Source organism: Triticum aestivum, chromosome 5A (genome assembly GCF_018294505.1).
Source record: "Triticum aestivum cultivar Chinese Spring chromosome 5A, IWGSC CS RefSeq v2.1, whole genome shotgun sequence".
In the NCBI taxonomy this organism is placed as follows: domain Eukaryota; kingdom Viridiplantae; phylum Streptophyta; class Magnoliopsida; order Poales; family Poaceae; genus Triticum; species Triticum aestivum.
The window spans coordinates 401,840,419-401,864,309 of NC_057806.1; the positions used below are offsets into that span (position 1 = coordinate 401,840,419).

At 47.2% G+C, this 23,891-nt stretch overlaps 1 protein-coding gene across 1 annotated transcript; it reads left to right on the forward strand.

The window, feature by feature from the left end:
- Positions 1-1,430: 1,430 nt before the first annotated feature.
- On the forward strand, positions 1,431-3,404 carry LOC123107001 (protein ALTERED XYLOGLUCAN 4). The gene is made up of 2 exons (XM_044529013.1): positions 1,431-2,015; positions 2,106-3,404. The coding sequence occupies exons 1-2, from the start codon at positions 1,838-1,840 to the stop codon at positions 3,281-3,283; spliced, it is 1,356 nt and encodes a 451-aa protein (XP_044384948.1). The 5' UTR covers positions 1,431-1,837; the 3' UTR covers positions 3,284-3,404.
- The last annotated feature ends 20,487 nt before the right edge of the window (positions 3,405-23,891 follow it).

The window sequence follows — 23,891 nt, forward strand, 5'->3', positions numbered from 1 at the left end:
TACTAGGGACATGTTGTTGTCTATGCATCCACACATGTATTTGAGTTTGCGGTCAATACAATTATAGCATGGATAATAAACGATTATCTTAAACAAGGAAATATAATAATAACCACTTTATTATTGCCTCTAGGGCATATTTCCAACAGGTGGGTGGTCCAATTTTTCGAACTCTTGTTGCTCCTCTACTCGGCAGGACGCCGAGTCTTGGAGGATCAGCTCGCCGCGGGGAATCCACGACATACTCCAGGTTGCTGAATCTGACAATTTGATCTGGAGCAAAGTGCCTGGCCAAGGTGGCTAGTCGAATTAGTGAAGAAGGTGGCGGCACCGAAGATGGACATCTGGACCGACATGTATATCACGCCGGATTCGATTGGAGCTCTCATCAGACCTTTAAGTTCACCTCACGGGACCTATGTGGGCCATCACTGTTGGAGATTCTGGCAGATCCCTTGATAGGGTATCTCAGAGAGGTGAGTGGCTGAAGGAAAACAAGGAGACGAGATTTACCCAGGTTCAAACCCTCTCGATGGAGGTAATACCTTACTCCTGCTCTATGTTTATTGTGACAGGGGTGTGCAAAGTACCAGTTGTAGCACCGAGAGATTGTATTGTTGTGTTATGTCAGACTAGCTCGGCCCTAGCTTATATAGTAATATCGGGTCCCCTAGGGTTACACGTCCTAGTCGACTACATGATGGAGGGGGGCTCCTCCACGGCTCTGTCTTCCCCGACTTGGATGACAAGGCTTCCAGAGTCTTCTCGAAGATTGTCATGGGCCGCTCGACGTGGTCGAGGGCAAAACGGACCTAAGGCTCCTCGGGCCGGTCCACCAGGCCGGCAACCGACGTGGCGAGCCCCCCCTGGGCCGTTACACGGTCACTCATCTTTTTACAAAAAAGATAGGAAGAGTGGAAACTCATTATGTCGTGGAAAGGAAATGACTAATTCCAAGCGAAAAAAGAGGGAGCATGTGTGGTCGCACGGTGCCTGAAATGCAGATGTCGGAAGAACGTGCCACCCATGACACTTTTTGCTCATGTATATACTGATCTATGGCTTGACACGCGTGCTGGATTTACATAGAATAAGTTGCACAACATATCTGACTTTAAGGCCCTAATTGGTTCAGCTTTTATCGACGGATTCCGCTGCCGCGTAACAGAATCTGAACCAAAGGGCGAACCCAGCAAAATCCGATTTCAGAAATCCGTTGCCAAAATCTGAACCAAAAGGGGAAGCAGCCCAGGACGTGCTTTCCAAAATCTAATTCCGCTGCGGGCCAAAATCTGAAAAAACTTATATGAGTTGTTTTGCCAAATGACCTATATCTTCTTCACATCAAATTTTGCACATCTGTTTTTTTACAGCAGATTTTTCACAGCTGCTTTTAGAAATCCACAGCCGAATCAAACAGAGCCTAATTCAGTACTCCCTCCGCAAAGAAATATAAGATCGTTTAGACTTTATAGAAAACAACGTATCTTCACTGCGTGGTTGTATGATTGTAAGCGCAGACCCATGACCCTCATGGAGGTCTCTATTTTATCTTGATTAAATTCAGTGGAGCTAAAAAATTCAAAACTACGATAACTATAATAGTCATTTTAATGTTGAAAAGTCTAATGCTCGAGATTCTCGCAGAGAAGAATTATGAAGACATTATACTCCTGGTACACCTCTCCTTCCGATCTCATCTCCACTAACCTCTCTCACACTCCCTCCTCCATTTGGAAACTAGTCACCAGATCCAAGTCCTTTGAGTTTGGAGCCCCCATTCCTCTCATCAACCAACGATCTTCTACCTAAAGATAGCCAAGCTTCCTCGGCTGCCATGGGTGCCTCCACACCTCGTCACCATTCCAGCTCCTGGCGCCAGAAGCTTCCACGCCTCACCAAGAAGATCCTCACATTGTCGCTCTACGCCCTCGTCCCCCTCGCCGTCCTCCACTACCTCCTCTCCCCTCCTCCCGTCGCCGTCCCCTCCTCCACTTCCACCTCGCCGCCCCACGGTAACCATCTCAGAGATTCAAGAACCCGTCGCCATTGTGGATGCGGGACGGCACAATGACGCTATTTTTGTTGTTGTTCTTGGTTTGTAGATGGGAATAAGCAGCAGGGGGCTGCAGGGGCGGCCTCAAGAAAGCAGGGGTCAACGGCACCGGCGCCGCGGTGTGACTACTCGGAGGGGCAATGGGTGCGGGACGCAGCGGGGCCGCGGTACAGCGGGACGAGCTGCGGCGCGACGATCAAGGACGGGCAGAACTGCATGGCGAACGGGCGACCGGACACGGGGTACCTGAACTGGCGGTGGCAGCCGCGCGGGTGCGCGCTCCCGCCGTTCGCGCCCGCGGATTTCCTGGAGCAGGTCCGCGGCCGGCACGTCGCGTTCGTCGGCGACTCGCTCGCGCGGAACCAGTGCGAGTCGCTGGTGTGCCTCCTCGGCTCGGAGTTCCCCGCGGAGCTGGTCCTCGACGGCGGCGAGGAGCGCAAGTTCCGGCGGTGGGCGTTCAGGTCCCACAACGCGACGGTGTCGGTGTTCTGGTCGCCGTTCCTGGTGAACGGCACGGAGAAGTCGGCGGGGCCGGGCGGGCCCGACCACAACAAGCTGTACCTCGACCAGCCGGACGAGCGGTGGGCGGCGGAGCTCCCGGGCATCGACGTGGTGGTGCTCTCCATCGGGCACTGGTTCATGCACCCGGCCATGTACTACGAGCAGGGCGCGGTGATCGGGTGCCACCACTGCCCGGAGCCGAACCGCACGGGCACGGGCTTCTTCGGCGTGTTCCGCCTCGCCGTCAAGAACGCGCTCCGCGAGGTCATCGCCCGGGCCAGGGCCAGCCCCGGGCGGGAGAAGCTGGCGGTGGTGGCGACGTTCTCGCCGGCGCACTTCGACGGGGAGTGGGACAGCCCGGACGCGTGCGCGCGCACGGAGCCGTACGCGCCGGGGGAGAAGGAGATGTTGTACATGGACAGAGAGATGTGGCGGACGGAGGCGGAGGAGGCCGCGACGGCGGCCGCGGAGGCCACGGTGCGCGGGTCGGCGGTGACGGTGGAAGCGCTCGAGGTGACGAAGCTGGCGGACATGCGCGCCGACGGGCACCCGGGCGCGTACATGAACGCGTCCCTGTTGGCCGGCGCCGGCGGTGAGAAGAAGAGGGAGCGGGTGCCGAACGACTGCGTGCACTGGTGCCTCCCGGGCCCCATCGACACGTGGAACGAGATCCTGCTGCAGATGGTCAAGCGATGGAGTGACGCCTCCTCCTCGTCGGCCAAATGATGCCACTGAAACTCAACCGTAGTTTGGCACCACGCCAGTAGTGGTTACTCTTCATACATTCGAAAAACTGGAACGAATGATAGAGAAATTTCGCATATGTTTGTAGGAATTCATACGAAAACATCGGTTTGTCCGTCAGTGGTTCTGTGCTTGGTTGGTGGTGAGGGTGCATCGGCGCTCCGCGGGCGACAAGGCGGTGAGACGGCGCCGAATGCGGATCGTGGTGAGGTGTTGGCGCTTGCCTTTTCCATTCCATTGAACCATGGTTCCCCAGAAAAGAAGGGCATAGCCATTCAATAATCGCAAGGGTACGACGCATCGAGAGAGTGGCAGTAGCAGATCGATCCTAGCCAGCCAGGTCGGTGGTGGCGTGGTGCGGAGTTGACGCCGTTGCGGATCCCGGGTGCGGCGTCGCCTCTGCCCACACGGTACCCAAGGAGCACAACCACCGACAGTGTTCAAGTAGTACTACTACTACGTAGTTAAAAAAATCCGCAGACGGAAACAACGTTGAGTAAAAATACAGTAATAAAGAATTCGAACACCGAAAGAGTTTTCAACTCAAGGAGTACAATCACCGACAGTGCATTACAGTAAACTTGAGAGCAGGTTCCAGATTCCCCTGATAAACTCGTTGAACTGCGCGAACGGAAATTATACATATTATATTGACTATAGGTAATTGTCCGTGCGTTGCTACGGGAATCAAAGAATTTTCAATGCAGCAAGAGCAGAATGAATAATCTGAGATCACCACACAATCTACCCAATCTTATAAAACATGCTGTTTTGAGCCACATTGGGATACATAAGCATCAATTTTGCATAGCACACAATGTCAAAAACTCTAGCATTCACTAATTCCTTCTTCCTTGAACGCAAGTTGAAAATAACTTTTGTGCTTCCTTATTTACTTACAAAGTGGAAGCAACTGCAAGCATATCAAATCCAAAGTTCAAGAAATCCACAAGCAATGAGATTTTCTAAACCCAACCTCCGCAAAAGATACATAAATCATGATAGTGCTAATTCGTATGTACCTCAACCTGCACATGGAGCCGCTTTTGAAGTTCTGACTGGAGAGATGATGATTCAGTGAGGTCAAAACCATGCAGTGATAGAAGAATTATGATCAAGATCCTGTAGCAATAACTACATAATTTGTGGATGCACCATACAGAACAAAATAATAAGTTGAATCTAAAGTGCAGGAATTTTGTGCAACTGTACAAACACACACTTTGACATAAAAATTTCTTGCATACATTACAGAGCTAGCAGTAATTCATGCTTCAGGAATGGTTCGGTTTGGAATTGTGACTACTCAATAACCTAGAAAACATGACCAATAACTAATAAGTCATCAATAAAATTGGAAAAGAAAACTGAAACTTTACCCCACCAATATTGATCTGATTTCTCGTAACACAATAGTTCATAGAAATGGCATAAATTTCTGAAGGTACCTCGACATGACTTTGTTGAGAATGTTTCATGTAGGAGTGTTGTACATAGCAATATTTTACTATCCCTGACGTACCTCGACATGCTACAATTCAACATCCAAAATAAACAGTATAAGTATTACCATCAGGGTTGTGCTTGCAATGCATATCTTTAAAATCTCAAAATATCATTAGAGAATATAAGACACTCCATGTATGAGCGGGTTAATAACAGTGAACCAAAGAAGGAAAGAAGCAGTGTTTTGGCGGTGCACCTCGTGGCATGCTACTTTCTTTTTGCCCGATCCCATCCATGAAAGCTTGCCTCTAATGGAAATTTCATTAAGCCTAACACACAAACAGAAAAGTAAAAAAGTAAGATAAGAGTGAGCGAAATATAATTTGATTAACACACATAGAGATAGAGGCACGAGTAAGCAATTCGGTGGTTGCATCCGACATCACCAAACAATCTCTAGAGATTCCATTGATGCATTGGCTCTCGAATGTGGCATCGGCGCAGCGTCAATCATGGTGTACGGTAGGCAGCCATGCCCTGTGCGTTGAAGAACGGGGCGCCCCTGTTGTAGGCGTCCTTCTTCACGGTGAGGTTGGGGCGAAACACGGTGGTGTACGGGTAGGCACCTGGGCGACCCATGTAGTGCACCCAGAAGCACCTTCCGCCGAGCTTGTACATGCTCTGCAGTCTGCATTTAGCCAATGAAGTTGTAATTATGGCTTTGCAATGTGACTTGGATGTCAGTGAGTTGGTCAGCAAATTAGCTAGAATTGTAATTGTATTACTAGGGGTTTACGGCACATGAGATCAGGGGAGTAGGCCCGAACCTATTCGGTGGCCACATCGGAGAATGGAGATGTAGCCCACGATGAGATCGTTTTGGATGATATCATGTACAACCCCTTGGAGAAGTACTCGGATTTAGGTCGGATTCTCGATGTTCCACCTGCAAAGAAAAATGAAAAAAAAATACTGGCATGTCCTCGGATTTGGATCGGATTCAAGTCTGCTTTACTCCTCACATATGCTGTTATACACGAAGTGGCTTCTGTTGATGAACTGTTCAAATTCTCAGGTCTGCGCGTTCAAGGAGAATATACCCCCATTATCGTAGTTGTGACTGAGAGTCTGATATCGATTATGCATTAACGTATCAATGCAGATTCGGTGGTCGCTGAAGCGAACGAATTGAACTCCACGTCTCGCTCCTCCACCTTCTCATCCTTGTTGCTGCTGATCGCCTCTCCCATCGCGCGCGCCTCTGCATCTTGGAGCTGTGTGGATGGAACTGAAAGGCAGCAGCGAGATAGGAGAAGACCCGGAGGTGGAGCGGGGCAACCATACACGGCAGCGATGGCTTTTGCCTGGAACGACGTTCATACCAATGGGCCCTACATCTGACATCTATGACAACTGGCATCATGGCCGTAGAGCGGGGCTACGCGCACCAGAGCAGGAAGGTTAGGGGTAGTGGAGGCCGGCGACATCGATCGAGAGGAGGCCGGTGGTGCCGATCATGTGATCTAGTGGAGGGTGGCCAGTAGTGGAGGCTGGCATCGTCGATCCATTGGCGGGGGCAAGCAATGGAGGCCGGCGGCGGGGCAGATGGACAATAGATGGATGGGCGAAGCAATCATGATGAGGTTTGTAGAGAGATTTACGGGATTGATTGAATCATCTCATGCCAAACCGGAAACAAATGGAGGAGCGACGTGTGATGATGGGCGAGTGTTTTTTTTCTCGAGGGAGGGATTGGGCAGACAAAAGGGATAACGTAAGAGGGGAGAGGGAACCTTTCGCTTCTTTTAGGTAGTAGAGATAACACGGATGAATATACCCCCATTATCGTAGTTGTGACTAAGAGTCTGATATTGATGATGCATTAACCTATCAATGCAGATTTGGTGGTCGCTGAAGCGAACGAATTGAACTCCACGTCTCGCTCCTCCGCCTTCTCATCCTTGTTGCTGCTGCTCGCCTCTCCCATCGCGCGCGCCTCTGCATCTTGGAGCTGTATAATAATTGTTGATCTAATAGAGCCCATTTTACCTTGTCTTCTCCTGTTGAATAAAATGTTTGCAGATTCCAGCTTAGTCCATGACACTCTTGCACTATTATTATGTTCACATCTTTCGGACGTGCAAGTGAAAGGCAATAATGACGATATTCGATGAACTGGTCGTGGTAGAGTGAAATTGGTATGAACTCGACTTGTTCTGTTTGTGTAGATATGTTTAACCTAGTATCCATGATTCACCCATTATGATTAAACATGTTTGCAATGACAATTAGAGATTATAGTTTCTCATGCCATGCATAAGTAGCTGGGAGTGGATAATGATTTATCTTAGATATCAATATTGCGTTAAAATGATTGTGATGTAGTATGATGATATGGTATCCTCCTCTGAATGTTCGAGTGGCTTGACTTGGCACATGTTCATGCATGTAGTTGAATCAAAACCAACATAGCCTCTATGATATTTATGTTCATGGTGTTCATATCCTACTCATGCTAGTGTCCAATGTTACTTATGCATAATGCATGTTCATGACCGTTGTTGGTGTCAAAACCGGCGGATCTCGGGTAGGGGGTCCCGAACTGTGCATCTAAGGCGGATGGTAACAGGAGGCAGGGGACACGATGTTTTACCCAGGTTCGGGCCCTCTTGATGGAGGTAAAACCCTATGTCCTGCTTGATTTATTCTTGATGATATGAGTAGTACAAGAGTTGATCTACCACGAGATCGGAGAGGCTAAACCCTAGAAGCTAGCCTATGGTATGATTGTATGTTGTCCTACGGACTAAAACCCTCCGGTTTATATAGACACCGGAGGGGGCTAGGGTTACACAAGGTCGGTTACAAAGGAGGAGATATACATATCCATATTGCCTAGCTTGCCTTCCACGCCAAGTAGAGTCCCATCCGGACACGGGACAAAGTCTTCAATCTTGTATCTTCATGGTCCAACAGTTCGGCTAAAGGATATAATCCGGATGTCCTGATACCCCCTAATCCAGGACTCCCTCAGTATCCCCCGAACCAGGCTTCAATGACGATGAATCCGGCGCGCAGTGTTGTCTTCGGCATTGCAAGGCGGGTTCTTCTCCAAATTTCAAACGTTTGTTAAGCAGTGCCCGGTCCCATAAATGTTGAACCTCTTGGCTTCTGCGCCCAATAAGGGCTATCTTCCACGCGTCGAATGAATGCGAGGCGCCAGGGCATTTTTACATTCGCCCCCCTAGCCAGATAAATAAATTGTCTATTAAAGGGATGGGGATTCTTAGATCCAACCCGTACCATCCTCCCCCAGCGAGAATCCATCGGAGTGCGCTTCGGAAAGATCAACTCCAGCATGGCCGACCTCTGCAGCTCCTCCTCCCGCCCCCGTAGCCCTAAGCCCGGTGATTGGGAGAGGTGTTTAGTCCCACATAGTCGATTAGTCGAATTGCAGACTAAGGGATTTCTCCCTCCGGCGTATCCGAGCCGGGCTCGCCACCTACAATGGCGGGGAGCAAGCGGAGAGCTTCCCCAGCCCCTCTACGGGGGAGCGGGTATGCCTTGTTCCTTATTTATTAAGGGGACTCGGATTTCCGATTCATCCATTCCTTCGCGGGCTCCTGGAGTTTTACGGCCTCCAACTGCATAATTTCACCCCTGCTTCCATTTTACACATCGCCGGCTATGTTGCCCTCTGCGAATTATTCCTGGGCTGCGAGGCTCATTTCAAGCTGTGGAAAAGGTTATTTTGCCTCGTCCCTTGCACATAGAAGGGGTCACTTTATCAAGTGGGCGGAGCCGAAATATGGCGCATCGCCGAAACCGGATACCTGTTCGATACTCCGAAGAAGACGTCCGAAGACTGGCCTTCGGAATGGTTTTATATGGAGGACGTCCCCCTTCCGGACCCTGTTCGGCGGGGTCTTCCTGAGTTCAGCAATGCTCCTATGAAGAAACACCGAAGTTGGCGCCCACGGATCCCCCAGGAGGAAGATAACGGAGAAGTCCTTTACCTGATGAACCAGATTAAAGCGCTGGCTCAATCAGGATTGACAGTAATCGAGGTTATGTCAATATGCATAATGCGGGGAGTGCAACCACTTCAATATCAAGGGCACCCCTTGTGGTGTTTTAACGGGGAAGATGACGCCACCTGTTGCGGGCGTAAGGGTCCAGACAACGCTGCCGCTTTAGCAAAAATTCTGTCCGAATTGTTCAAGGAAGAGGAAGAGGAGTTCATCCGCATCAAGCCACGGGATGGATTCTCCATGTACAACCCTCCAAGCTGGCTGAGTTATATCTCCTTACTCCCATTCTTCCCACATTATTTGTTGTAGGTACTCACCTTGCCATTTTGCGGCAGGAACTGCGAAAAGCCATAAGGGAGGTCAGCAGCCCATCTCCACAACCAGAGGACCCTGACCGGGCCCTCAGTCCCGGACTCGAAGAAGATCTGGACATATTCGTGGAGCTGATAGACCGGCAGTTCTATCAATTAAGCTGTGATGACGCCATGGTGGCCATTACGGCCGACTATCTCGGACTGTTTCCTGCGTCACACGTAAGAAAAACCAAAAATCCCAACTCCAAAAACTAGGATCCCCTTTTCGACACTTCACCTACCATATACATATGGTGTTTTACAGGGAAGGCATTCGGGACGCCATGCCGAACCCGCATCAACTCGCCAACAAGAGGCACCGAGGCCGAGCAGGCCAAAAAGGAAGGCGGTCAGGACGGAGACGCCGGCGCAGAGGTATGACAGAAACCCCGCTCCATGGTTGTCGTCTTTCTTGAAATGTAATGACGTCCATGTTTCTTTAACAGAAAAAACGCTCGCCAGAATATGTCCGATGAGGTTGCCGATCACGCTTCCACCAGTCGGGCTCCAGGACCGGACATAGAGGCGGAAGCTGATATGGGGCGGACGCCGGATACTCCCCCTACGGAGGATGCGGATAGGCTATCCGCTACGAATTCAGAAGTGGAGAGCACCATGAATCATAGGCGTCGTCGGGCCGTACTCCGCGACGCTTGCTTCTCACCAGAGGCATTTTATGCCTTCAATTCTGGAGAGGCGTACCTTTGTGCTGCTCAAAATGGTCTAGCCAGAGCCACTGACCAGTATGTAAAGGATGTACGGGTAAGCAAATCTGACGATTATATGTATCAGTAGCGCCTGAGACTTGAAACAGTTAGCATAAGTGATTTAAGGATCATCTTATTGTGCAGGTTCTTACATAGAAGAATACTCGACTATCACAGGAGCTGGAGGAATGCAAGACCCAACTTCGGGTCGCTGTTGCCGCATTGAAGGAACCGAAAAAGTCCCCAGCTGGTAACATTTCTTTCAAAGAATAACAGGTACCATATAGCATGCGGCGTGGCTGCAGATCTAACAGTAGATATTGTAGATGAATCCGGAGAGAATCGGAAGGACCAGCATGCCGTACGACAGCTAAAGGTTGGCGAACGCGTGCTGACTGAGGTCAGGCAGGAGAAAAACAATCTCCAAGATGCCAATACCAAGCTAAGCGTGGAACTGAAAGATGTTCGAGCCCAGCTTGCGGACTCCGAGAAGGAGAATAAGCGGCTTCGACGCGGCATTTTCAGTAAGTGCTTGAACGAACCCTTAAAAAAGGGGTCGGCAGAGAAGCCGGCTAACAGAATTATGTCTGCAGGCATGCTGACGGGTCATCCCGCGGAGGAGATGCCCGGGTCTGCCAGTGATCTTCTATCCGAGCTCTCACAACTGCACGAACAAGTTCAGCAGGTGATACAAGGTGTTGCTCAGACCTTGTGACCAGCCGTCTCCTTGCCAGAAGGCATTGGAGAGCTTGCGGAGAAGCTCAAGGGAGCACGGCGGCGCTTCCGATTATAGAAGATATCGGCCTGCCGTCAAGGTGTAACATCCCAAATTTTCAATTTGGAATGTTATACATTAGACCATCTTGCATATCATAATTTATTTGCTTTTGGTTTTGATCCTAGAAATTCCACGCAACTCAAGGACCCATGGAGAGAGTTGGGGATTTCGTTATTTTCATATTTGAGTTTTCTCAAATTTTGAGAACAGGATCATTTGATTTTAATTATTTTATCATCAATTATTTCTATTACAAAAATATGAGAGAGGGAATAAAATTACTTTCCCAAAATAAAGAAATATTGAGGATTTAATAATAAAATCAAATAAGATTTTATTTCAGAGTTTTTCGGTATTTTATTTGAATTTAGGAAAAATGTGAGTTTTTCAAAATTTCATTTGGGCCCCAAATAAATGTTCACCTTGTGCGGCTTGATTTTAGAAGCCCGGGAAAAATTATTTCAGGATTTTTGGAGTCCGTTTAGTATTTCTTTTATTTGTTTTTCTGCGCGGAATAATTTAAAAAAAACGCGAACCGAGTTTGGGCCGTACCCGAGCGGGACTCCGCCCGGGGGCAGCCTTTATAAGCCGCCCGACCCGAGCCGCCGAGCCCATCAGCCGCCGCCAGCCCACCGCGCCCGAAACCCTAACCCTAGCCGCCGCCGCCGGACCCGCCGCCCGAGGTCAACCTCGTTTTCGCCGCCCGTTTTTTTAAAAAAGTCGTGGTTTTTTTAGTTTCGGTTTTTTTAAATAGATTGGTTTTTCCGATTTATTTATTTAACGAGTGTTCGTCCGTTCGTTCGTTCTAGTGAACGTTCGTCGTTTTTCTTTTTCTCGGATTAAATCCGCGATTTTTCTGATCGCGATTCCTGATCCGATTTTCGTTTTAGTATAACTTTTGGCTCGTTTATCGGAATCAGGCGATTCAAGTGCCTGGAGTTTCATCTCGAAACCCTCTTTTCGTTTAACCAACTCAAACAAGTTTTTGCCACTGCAAAAGTTGCCCTAGATCCAGAATAGTAAACAAAGCTTGTTTCTTTTGCCGTTTGACTTTCGTTGCTTTGTTTGATTTGATTCTTTTTGCAAACCGGAGTTCTTAAGTTGAACCTTCTGGTTAGATCTCTCATTTGAGTTTTACCCGTGCATTAGATGAATACTTATTGTATGCTTGTTTGTTTGTCTGCGATAGAATACCCGGAGTGCGCCGCCTGTTTCTTCGAATCTCTAGGTTTCGCGGATCATCAGCAAGGCAAGTAACACTTTGATCATACCTCCTACTACCCAGTTTTATTGCATTAGATCAATCCTCAAACATTGCATGATTAGGATCTAATTAAATTGTGGGATGGGAAGTAGTTGAGGTAGTACCTATTACCTGTTATATTATCAAACCATTGGGAGTTACTTCTACGTTTGCTGATTGGGTGAGTGATATCCATGACCGATGTGAGTTTGTTAATTAATGGTTTATCTAAGATGGCAACTTAAACACACATCTGGGTGGATTAAGGTACCTGGGTATTCCAGTATTGCCTATTTTTCTTTATGGACCACCACCCAGGCCCAAAGGGATCATGAGATTTTTCATACTAGAAACTTCAGTGTGCAGCCACAAGCTATTATGGGCTCTAGCATAGTTGATTAAGTCGTGCGAACTCTTACAGGGTAGACTAGCAGATGTAGGGGAAAGTAGGTGTAACGGTCTATCCATCGTAAGGTGCTAGCGCTTCTGAAAGACTGTGTCTCGGTCATCCGTTTCTCAAACACCGTGTAGTGCGAGAAACCAAACGGAGGCGATCGAGTCTTGTGGGGAAAAGTGCGCAAACCTCTGCAGAGTGTATAAACTAATCATGGTTAGCCGTGTCCCCGGTTATGGACATCTTGAGTATCTAGTACTTGGATTATCATGTGAATCTCAACATGTTACTCTAAAATTAATTTTGTTGGGTTTTGTTTAATGATGATGCTTAATTGGGATTGAGAATGCTGTCAACCATTCTCAATGTTTAACAACTACCATGATAGTTAAATAAAATTTATTCCTTTGTAGTAGGGAAAAATTGGCTTTACGCAAAACTGTAACCATAGAGCTTTCCACCAGCCAAATATGCATATAGTATAGCTGTTTCATTCCATTACTCTCTATGTGTTACTTTGCCAGCATATTCCATGTGCTGACCCGTTTCGGGCTGCAACGTTAATGTTGCAGACTTTTCAGACGACGATTAAGGAGTTTTAGGTCGTGGTTCTATACTCAGTGATGCCGTTGGAGTTGATGGACTCACTTATCTTCCAAGCCTTCCGCTGTTATAGTTATTAGATGGCCTTAAGCCATATTTATTGTAATAAGTTCTCTATTGAGACACTCGATGTAATAAGTGTGTGATTGCTACTCTGTTATAAATCCTCCGAGTACTGTGTGGTGTCAGCATTACTGATCCAGGGATGACACCTGAGCACAGAGATCAGACTGTTTGAGGTCTGGTCGCTACAGAGATGGTATCAGAGCACACGCTGACTGTAGGACACGACCACTAAGCTAAAGACCTAGATCACTATTCACTCTCTTCTCTTCTGACCTCTCATCTTTTCTACTCTTTAGGATGGCGGATGCAAGGAACAAGTTCACGCAACCGGATGACGATACACCCTTTGGACGTCACTTGAAGGAAGTCACTAGATACCTGAACATAGGAGTACCAAGCTTCACCGGAACCTACAACGCCACTTTACCTGAAGAAGAGCGCTGGATGATTCAAGTTCAAGTTCCAGGAAGGACGTTCATGCCAGTCACTGAGCCCATAGAGTTTTCTTTTGATGCACCAACTTGGAGTCTAGGAAAGAGCATGGCAGCTCACATCGCCATGGGACGCATTGGAGAAGTCTACCGCAATGATCTCAAGGATACTATCTACCAGATTTGTGGGCGCCGAGATGAGCACTGGGAGATGATCAGCACCAGAAAGGATAGATCAATTGCAGCTTTTATCCAGGAGTTAAACCAGCACATTCGACGACAGGAGAACCAGATGTGCGCCGACATGATAGACCTGAAGAAGGCAAGGACAAGAATCAAGGAACTGGAGGAAGAACTCAAGGCTACACGTGAAGATTATGAAGAAGAAATTGAAGTATTGGTGGAGAAGAATGACGATCTGATCAAGAAGATCGGGATATTTATGGGAGGCCCTACACCAGTAGATGAAGACGAAGAACCCAAGGAGATTCGCCCGGAAGACTACATCATCATCGACGACACCGACTCGGACCCAGATGATAGCGATGATGACTATGTTGATGAAGCCGGAGCAGATATCATGGAGTCTGCAACCGAAGAATATTTCTAGTAGACCACCTCATCAGTAGTAGTAGTCCACCATGTAAATACAGTAGTCCGAGCACTTTTGCGATAGTTAGATCGATTGTATGCCCTTGTTTGATTGAATGAAGTGAATTGTTTGCTTTTGCCTCATGTGCATATGGGTAGTGTTTTCTCTTTAGACCCCCTCTATTCTTAAACTCTCATCTTTTCTAAACCCTCAGATGCCTCCGAGACGTGACCCCGGATTTACCTTTCCACCGGAGCTCACCCAGTTGATCCAGCAGCAGAACACATTGATGCAGTTGCTAGTCCAGAATCAGAATCAGGGGAACAACAACAACAACCCACCACCACCACCACCTGTTGATCACTTAGCCCGTTTTCTTAGGCTGAATCCGCCGGTGTTTTCCAGTAGCACCGAGCCGATAGTAGCAGATGATTGGCTCCGCAAGACAGCTAGAGAGTTGACCACAGCAGGATGCACAGATGCGGAGAAGGTGAAGTTTGCCGCACATCAGCTTGAAGGACCCGCAGCATCATGGTGGGAGAATTTCACAGCCACTTTCCCTGTCGACACTGTCACATGGGACCAGTTTCAGCAGGCTTTTCGTACTGCCCATGTTTCAGCAGGAGCTATGGCCATGAAGAAGCGAGAGTTTCGCAACTTGCGCCAAGGAGGACGGACAGTTGGCCAGTATGTGGAGGACTTTAGTAAATTAGCACGTTATGCCCCAGATGACGTTGCTACGGATGCAGCTAAGCAGGAGAAGTTTCTGGAAGGACTGAATGATGAGTTGAGCATGCAGTTGATGGTAGCAACCTTCAACAACTACCAGGAGTTGGTAGACCGTGCTCTTATGATTGAAGGCAAGCAGCAGCAAATTGAGAACCGCAAGAGGAAGTATGGACAAGGGAAGTACAATTCTGGAGCTCAGCAGAAGCCACGTTTTACCCCTAGATCGGGAGGACATTTTCAGCATACCCATGGAGGAGGTAGCTCGCACAATCACAACGGCACCAAGAATGGTAATGGCAATGGAGGAAGCAACGGCCAGAACCGTACCAACCCATCAACCCCAGCCAAGAAGGACCTGAGCCAAGTCACTTGCTTTAAGTGCCAGAAGACCGGACATTATGCCAATGAATGTCCTGAAGGCCAGAATGGCAATGGAAGCTCTGGGAAGAAGCCGAACCCTTTCAACAGGGGACAGGTGAACCACGTTAACGTGGAGGAGGTTGAAGAGCAGCCGGATGCCGTAATCGGTAAGTTTTTGGTTAAGTCATTTACTGCACTCGTTCTTTTTGATACTGGTGCATCGCATTCATACATATCAAGGGGATTTGTGGATAAGTATAACTTGCCCACTAAGGTTCTTAGAACACCTATGCTAGTAAGCTCACCAGGAGCGGAGTATATGGCCAGTCAAGGATGTTTTCAAGTGCCATTGAGTATAGGTAGGCATGTGTTTCCCTCGGATTTAATCATTTTGGAATCACAAGGATTGGATGTAATTCTGGGTATGGATTGGCTGTCGATGTACGGAGGAAACATTGATTGCGCCAGTAAGACAATTTTGCTTACTACCCCAGAAGGGTGAAGGATCAAGTATGTATCCTGACATGTGCCAAAAGGGACTCAAGTAAATTGTTTAACAGGAGTTGTGCAGGAGGAAGTACCAGTGGTAAGGGATTTCCCTGAAGTATTTCCAGAAGAGTTGCCAGGCATGCCACCGGATAGAGATATTGAGTTTTTGATTGAGCTATTGCCAGGCACAGGGCCAATATCAAAGAGACCATACAGGATGCCTGCAAAGGATTTGGTGGAAATTAAGAAGCAAATTAAGGAGTTACTGGATAAAGGTTACATTCACCCAAGTTCGTTGCCTTGGGGATCACCAGTACTTCTAGTGGAGAAAAAGGATGGATCGTTAAGGATGGTTGTTGATTATCGAGGATTGAATGAAGTAACCATCAAGAACAAGTACCCACTACCAATGATCAATGATCTGTTTTATCGATTGCAAGGAGCTAAGGTATTTTCCAAAGTCGATCTGCGATCAGGATACCACCAGTTGAAGATTTGAGAACAGGATATACCTAAGACAGCTTTTACCACCAGGTATGGGCTGTACGAGTATACCGTTATGTCATTTGGTCTGACTAACGCACCTACCTATTTTATGAACATGATGAACAAAGTGTTTATGGAGTTCTTGGATAAGTTCGTCGTGGTGTTCATTGATGATATTCTGGTTTACTCGAAAAGTGAAGAGGAGCATAAGGAACATTTGCAATTGGTACTTGAGAGGCTCGGAGAACATCAGTTGTATGCCAAGTTCAGCAAATGTGAGTTTTGGTTGAAGGAAGTAGGATTCCTCGGACACGTTATATCTGGAGAAGGTATATCAGTAGATCCCACTAAAGCTGATACCGTGACCAAGTGGGAAGTACCAACCACAGTTGGCGAGATCCGAAGTTTCCTTGGACTCGCAGGATACTACCGGAGATTTATTGAGAATTTCTCAAAGATTGCGAAGCCTATGACTGAGTTATTAAAGAAGGATACCAAGTTCATATGGACCGAGGAGTGTGAGGCTAGTTTCCAGGAGTTGAAGAAACGCTTGGTTACTTCACGAGTGTTGATTTTGCCAGACCAGACCAAGGATTATGAGGTGTACTACGACGCTTCACGTCGAGGACTTGGAGCAGTGCTTATGCAGGAAGGGAGAGTTGTTTCATATGCCTCAAGACAACTAAAACCCCATGAATTGAATTATGCTACGCATGATTTGGAGTTAGCAGCCGTAGTGCATGCACTGAAGACTTGGAGACATTTCCTCATTGGAAATCATTGTGAGGTGTACACGGATCACAAGAGTTTAAAGTACATTTTCACGCAGAAGGAGTTGAACCTCAGACAAAGGAGATGGTTGGAGCTCATCAAGGATTGTGATATGAGATTGCATTACCATCCCGGAAAAGCTAATGTAGTAGCCGACGCATTAAGCCGCAAAAGCCATGTCAATACACTAATGACGGGAGAAATACCAAGGGAGTTAGCCGAAAATCTTCGTGAACTATGTTTGGAAATAGTTCCGAGAGGCTATGTAGCAGCATTGGAGATTCAGTCAACTTTGATGGATAGAATCAGAGAAGCTCAGAAGACTGACAAGGAGATTGCCTCTATAAAGGAGAAAATGAGCGAAGGAAAGGCTAAAGGATTTCGTGAGGATGAGCACGACACCCTATGGTTTGAAGACCGTGTTTATGTGCCCAATGACCCGGAGATCAGGAAGTTGATTCTGCAAGAGGCACACGATTCACCATATTCGATTCACCCAGGAAATACCAAGATGTATTTGGATTTGAAGGATATTTTCTGGTGGACCGGAATGAAGAAAGATATTGCGGAGTATGTAGCAGTTTGTGATGTATGTCAGAGAGTAAAGGCAGAGCATCAGAAGCCAGCAGGATTGCTACAACCATTGCCGATACCCGAATGGAAGTGGGATAAGTTAGGCATGGATTTTATCACGGGATTACCCAGGACTCGTTCAGGCTATGACTCGATTTGGGTTGTAGTTGATCGGTTGACGAAAGTAGCTCATTTCATCCCGGTAAAGACCACTTACACCAGTGCTAAGTTGGCAAAGATATACATGACCAGGATTGTATGCTTACATGGAGTTCCGAGGAGTATAGTATCAGATAGAGGAACCCAGTTTACCTCAAAGTTCTGGAATCAGTTGCATGAAACTTTGGGTACCAGGCTAGAGTTCAGCACAGCTTTTCATCCACAGACAGATGGACAGACCGAGAGAGTCAATCAGATTTTGGAGGACATGCTGAGAGCTTGTGCGCTAGATTATGGATCTAGTTTGGACGAGAATTTGCCATATGCAGAGTTCTCTTACAACAACAGCTATCAATCCAATTTAAAGATGGCCCTCTTTCGAAGCCTTGTACGGAAGGAGGTGCAGGACACCGTTGATGTGGGATGAAGTTGGAGACCGCCAGTTGTTTGGACCTGACTTGATTAAGGAGTCTGAACAGAAGGTGAAATTGATTCGCGATAGGCTCAAGATAGCCCAGTCCAGACAGAAGAGTTATGCAGATTCTAAATGCAAGGAGACAGTTTACGAAGTTGGAGATAGAGCTTATCTTCGAGTATCCCCACTTCGGGGAACAAAGCACTTTGGTGTTAAAGGAAAGTTAGCGCCATGATTCGTAGGACCATACCGAGTATTGAAACGTATGGGAGAAGTGGCCTATAAGTTGGAATTGCCCGAAGGATTGTCAGGAGTTCATGATGTGTTCCACGTTTCTCAGTTGAAGAAGTGCCACGCGGAGATGGCTGACATACCCTTGAGAGACACAGTGCCATTGGAAGCAATTCAGTTGGATAACGATTTGACCTATGAGGAGAAACCAGTTAAGATTCTAGAGTATGCCAGTCGAGTCACCCGCAGCAAGGTTATCAAGTTCTGTAAGGTTCAGTGGAGCAATCACATGGAGGATGAAGCCACCTGGGAGCGAGAGGAAGATTTGCTCAAGGACCACCCTCACCTATTTTCTAGCCAACCCGAATCTCGAGGGCGAGATTCATCTTAAGGGGGGTAGGTTTGTAACATCCCAAATTTTCAATTTGGAACGTTATACATTAGACCATCATTGCATATCATAATTTATTTGCTTTTGGTTTTGATCCTAGAAATTCCACGCAACTCAAGGACCCACGGAGAGAGTTGGGGATTTCGTTATTTCCATATTTGAGTTTTCTCAAATTTTGAGAATAGGATCATTTGATTTTAATTATTTTATCATCAATTATTTCTATTACAAAAATATGAGAGAGGGAATAAAATGACTTTCCTAAAATAAATAAATATTGAGGATCTAAAAATAAAATCAAATAAGATTTTATTTCGGAGTTTTTCGGTATTTTATTTGAATTTAGGAAAAATGTGCATTTTTCAAAATTGCATTTAGGCCCCAAATAAATGTTCACCTTGTGCGGCTTGATTTTAGAAGCCCGGGAAAATTTATTTCGAGATTTTTGGAGTCCGTTTAGTATTTCTTTTATTCATTTTTCTGCACGGAATAATTTAAAAAAAACGCGAACCGACTTTGGGCCGTACCCGAGCGGGACTCCGCCCGGGGGCAGCCTTTATAAGCCGCCCGACCCGAGCCGCCGAGCCCATCAGCCGCCGCCAGCCCACCGCACCCGAAACCCTAACCCTAGCCGCCGCCGCAGCCCGCCGCCGCCGTCGCCGTCGCCCGAGGTCAACCTCGTTTTCACCGCCCGTTTTTTAAAAAAAAGTCACAGTTTTTTTTTAGTTTTGGTTTTTTAAATAAATCGGTTTTTCCGATTTATTTATTCAGCGAGCGTTTGTCCGTTCGTTCATTCTAGCGAACGTTCGTCGTTTTTCTTTTTCTCGGATTAAATTCGCGATTTTTCTGATCGTGATTCCTGATCCGATTTTTGTTTTAGTATAACTTTTCGCTCGTTTATCGGAATCAGGCGATTCAAGTGCCTGGAGTTTCATCTCGAAACCCTCTTTCCGTTTAACCAACTCAAACAAGTTTTTGCCACTATAAAAATTGCCCTAGATCTAGAATAGTAAACGAAGCTTGTTTCTTTTGCCGTTTGACTTCTGTTGCTTCGTTTGATTTGATTCTTTTTGCAAACCGGAGTTCTTAAGTTGAACCTTCTGGTTAGATCTCTTATTTGAGTTTTACCCGTGCATTAGATGAATACTTATTGTATGCTTGTTTGTTTGTCTGCGATAGAATACCCGGAGTGCGCCGCCTGTTACTTCGAATCTCTAGGTTTCGCGGATCATCATCAAGGCAAGTAACACTTTGATCATACCTCCTACTACCCAGTTTTATTGCATTAGATCAATCCTCAAACATTGCATGATTAGGATCTAATTAAATTGTGGGATGGGAAGTAGTTGAGGTAGTACCTATTACCTGTTATATTATCAAACCTTTGGGAGTTACTTCTACGTTTGCCTATTATGCCATGCTATGCTAGTAGACGTGGATTGGGTGAGTGATATCCATGACCGATGTGAGTTTGTTAATTAATGGTTTATCTAAGGTGGCAACTTAAACACACATCTGGGTGGATTAAGGTACCTGGGTATTCTAGGATTGCCTGTTTTTCTTTATGGACCGCCACCCAGGCCCAAAGGGATCATGAGATTTTTCATACTAGAAACTTCCGTGTGCAGCCACAAGCTATTATGGGCTCTAGCATAGTTGATTAAGTCGTGCGAACTCTTACAGGGTAGACTAGCAGATGTAGGGGAAAGTAGGTGTAACGGTCTATCCATCGTAAGGTGCTAGCGCTTCTGAAAGACTGTGTCTCGGTCATCCGTTTCTCAAACACCGTGTAGTGCGAGAAACCAAACGGAGGCGATCGAGTCTTGTGGGGAAAAGTGCGCAAACCTCTGTAGAGTGTATAAACTAATCATGATTAGCCGTGTCCCCGGTTATGGACATCTTGAGTATCTAGTACCTGGATTATCATGTGGATCTCAACATGTTACTCTAAAATTTAATTTTGTTGGGTTTTGTTTAATGATGATGCTTAATTGGGATTGAGAATGCTGTCAACCATTCTCAATGTTTAACAACTACCATGATAGTTAAATAAAATTTATTCCTTTGCAGTAGGGAAAAATTGGCTTTTCGCAAAACTGTAACCATAGAGCTTTCCACCAGCCAAATATGCATATAGTATAGCTGTTTCATTCCATTACTCTCTATGTGTTACTTTGCCAGCATATTCCATGTGCTGACCCGTTTCGGGCTGCAACGTTAATGTTGCAGACTTTTCAGATGACGATTAAGGAGTTTTAGGTCGTGGTTCTATACTCAGTGATGCCGTTGGAGTTGATGGACTCACTTATCTTCCAAGCCTTTCGATGTTATAGTTATTAGATGGCCTTAAGCCATATTTATTGTAATAAGTTCTCTATTGAGACACTCGATGTAATAAATGTGTGATTGCTACTCTGTTATAAATCCTCCAAGTACTGTGTGGTGTCAACATTACTGATCCAGGGATGACACCTGAGCACATAGATCAGACTGTTTGAGGTCTGGTCGCTACACAAGGTGCCAGGGAAGCCTGGGCCATGGTGAAGACGCGGTATACCAAGACTGACCCGAACCACATGGCCGAGGTCGGACCTGTGGGGCCCGATGGGAAAGAAATCCCTGTTAGCTTAGTGTATGGGCAAGTAGAATTAGCCGCAAAGTATTCCCAACAGGATTGTAGGCTAGACCGCCTGCTGGATGGTATAGAAGAGGAATTTAGTCAGTCTACATGACTATGTAATTAAAGTGACATGTATAATGCCTTCTAGCCGGATTGTAGATCATTTGTCATGGCGGACCTTTTCGCTTCAACCTCGGGACCCGATAGTCCAGAGTGTGTCCGAATACCCTCCCAGTTATATAAGAACCGGGGTATGCGTGGAAACCAGGCGTAGGGGTCATTAGTGCTTGAACAGATAAGTGCCCAACTAGTTATGTTATATTACATGGGTAGTAAGAAACATCTTCTAGGGAGAATAGTTCCATTAAGGGTTCCTTTCCCTGGGTATGCATGCCCTAAAGTGCATGTCCGTACTGCGAGAGAAAACGCAGGCAAAAACATCTGGGGGCACATATGGAAAATAAATAAATAAAAATCATCTTTTGTTCGCCGACCGAACATTCCCTTAAGAACGCTAGCTTTCGGCTTCACCCAGTCTGAGGTACACATCCGGCTGACCCAGCAGTAACAATCGCAGAGGTGCTCCCCTTATGCCCTAGCCGAATTAACGGGAATGTAGGGCATAAATACAAGAGCCAGGCAACCCAGCTTGGCCAAAACTTAAGTCATATCGATGCATATAGTGGCGAAGAAAAGGTACATGCGGAAGAATAACACATGTGCGGGGCGTGAAGCCCAGATAGATAATTAAGCTTCTGTGTAAGAAGCCCCCAGGTATAATGAGCGCGGTTAGCACATCTATAATGTGCAAGCGAGGCACAAGTTGGCCCTTGAAGGCCTAGAGAAAGAATAAAAGAAAGAAAGAGAAAAAAGACAGTTAATGTATATGCAAAAAATGGACAGAGGAAGGAGACGAACATAGAGTCCGACGCTAGGCGTAGAATCTTCGGAGCCTGGCTGCGTTCCATGGGTTCGGCTCAAGTCGATTATTCGATGCATCCCGCAGATGGTACGCACTACCGGTCAGAACTTGATCAATAATGAAGGTACCTTCCCATTTGGGCTCGAGCTTGGACTTTTTCTTCTCCGGCAGGCGTAGAACTAACTCGCCAACGTTATAAGTTTTGGCCCGTACTTCTCTTCTTTGTTATCTGCGAGCCTGTTGCTGATAAAATGCGGAACGGGCTTTTGCCACCTCGCGCTCCTCCTCCAGGGTGTCCAGACTGTCCTGCCGATCGAGCTTGGCTTCTCTTTCTTCGTACATGCACACTCGAGGTGAGTCATGAATTATGTCGCAGGGCAGAACTGCCTCTGCGCCGTACACCATAAAGAAGGGTGTATATCCGGTAGTGTGATTCGGCGTGGTCCGCAGCCCCCATAGTACGGAGTTGAGCTCCTCTACCCAGTGCGTGTTAGACTCCTTTAAGGACCACACTAATCTGGGTTTAATGCCGCTCATGATAAGACCATTTGCTCGCTCAACTTGGCCGTTGGTTTGTGGGTGATAGACGGAAGCATAATCGAGCTTGACGCCCATGTTGCTGCACCAGAGTTTTACCTCGTCGACCGTGAAGTTCGTGTCATTGTTAGTGATGATGCTGGCGGGGACGCCATAACGGTGTACCACCCCGGATATGAAGTCTATCACTGGTCCGGATTCAGCTGTTTTAACAGGTTTGGCTTCTATCCATTTGGTGAATTTATCCACCATGACCAGTAAGTATTTTTTCTTATGGGTTCCCCCTTTAAGGGGTCCAACCATGTCAAGCCCCCAGACCGTGAAAGGCCAGGTAATGGGGATTGTTTGGAGGGCGGTGGGTGGCATATGGCTTTGGTTTGCAAAAAGCTGGCAACCGGCGCAGCTTTGGACCAAGTCATGTGCGTCTGCCCGGGCCATCGGCCAATAAAAACCTGTACGGAAGGCCTTGCTTACAAGGGCCCGGGCTGCGGCGTGGTGGCCGCCGAGTCCGGCGTGAATTTCTGCCAAAAGCTTCCGCCCTTCCTCTTCGGAGATGCACCTTTGAAGGACTCCAGTAGTGCTTTTCTTATACAGCTCTCCTTCATGGACCCTGTAGGCTTTAGATCGCCGCACTATGCAGCGTGCCTCATTTTGGTCCTCGGGGAGTTCCTGCCTAGTTAGGTAGGCTAGGAATGGTTCTGTCCACGGGGCGATGACGGCCATTATTACGTGGGCTGAAGGTGTTATTTCGGTGGCAAAGCCTCCGATTATGTCAAAGTGTTCGGTATCGGGCATTTTGGCCGGGTCCGGACTATTGTTACCGGGGTCCCCTTCCCATACCACCGATGGCTTAAACAACCTCTCCAAAAAGATGTTGGGGGGGGGGGGGACCGCGTCGCGTTTTGCGTTGATGCGGGCGAGGATATCCGCCGCCTGATTGTTTTCCCGAGCCACATGGTGAAATTCGAGCCCTTCGAACCGAGCCGACATCTTTAGGATGGTGTTTCGATAGGCCGCCATCTTCGGATCCTTGGCATCGAAGTCTCCATTTATTTGGGATATTGTGAGGTTCGGATCCCCACGCACCTCAGACGTTGAATGCCCATGGAGACTGCCATCCGAAGACCATGCAACAGGGCTTCGTATTCGGCTGCATTGTTGGAGTCTGTATACAGTATCTGTAGTACGTACTGAATGGTATCTCTAGTTGGGGACGTCAGGACGACGCCAGCCCCCAGACCGGCCAACATTTTGGAGCCGTCG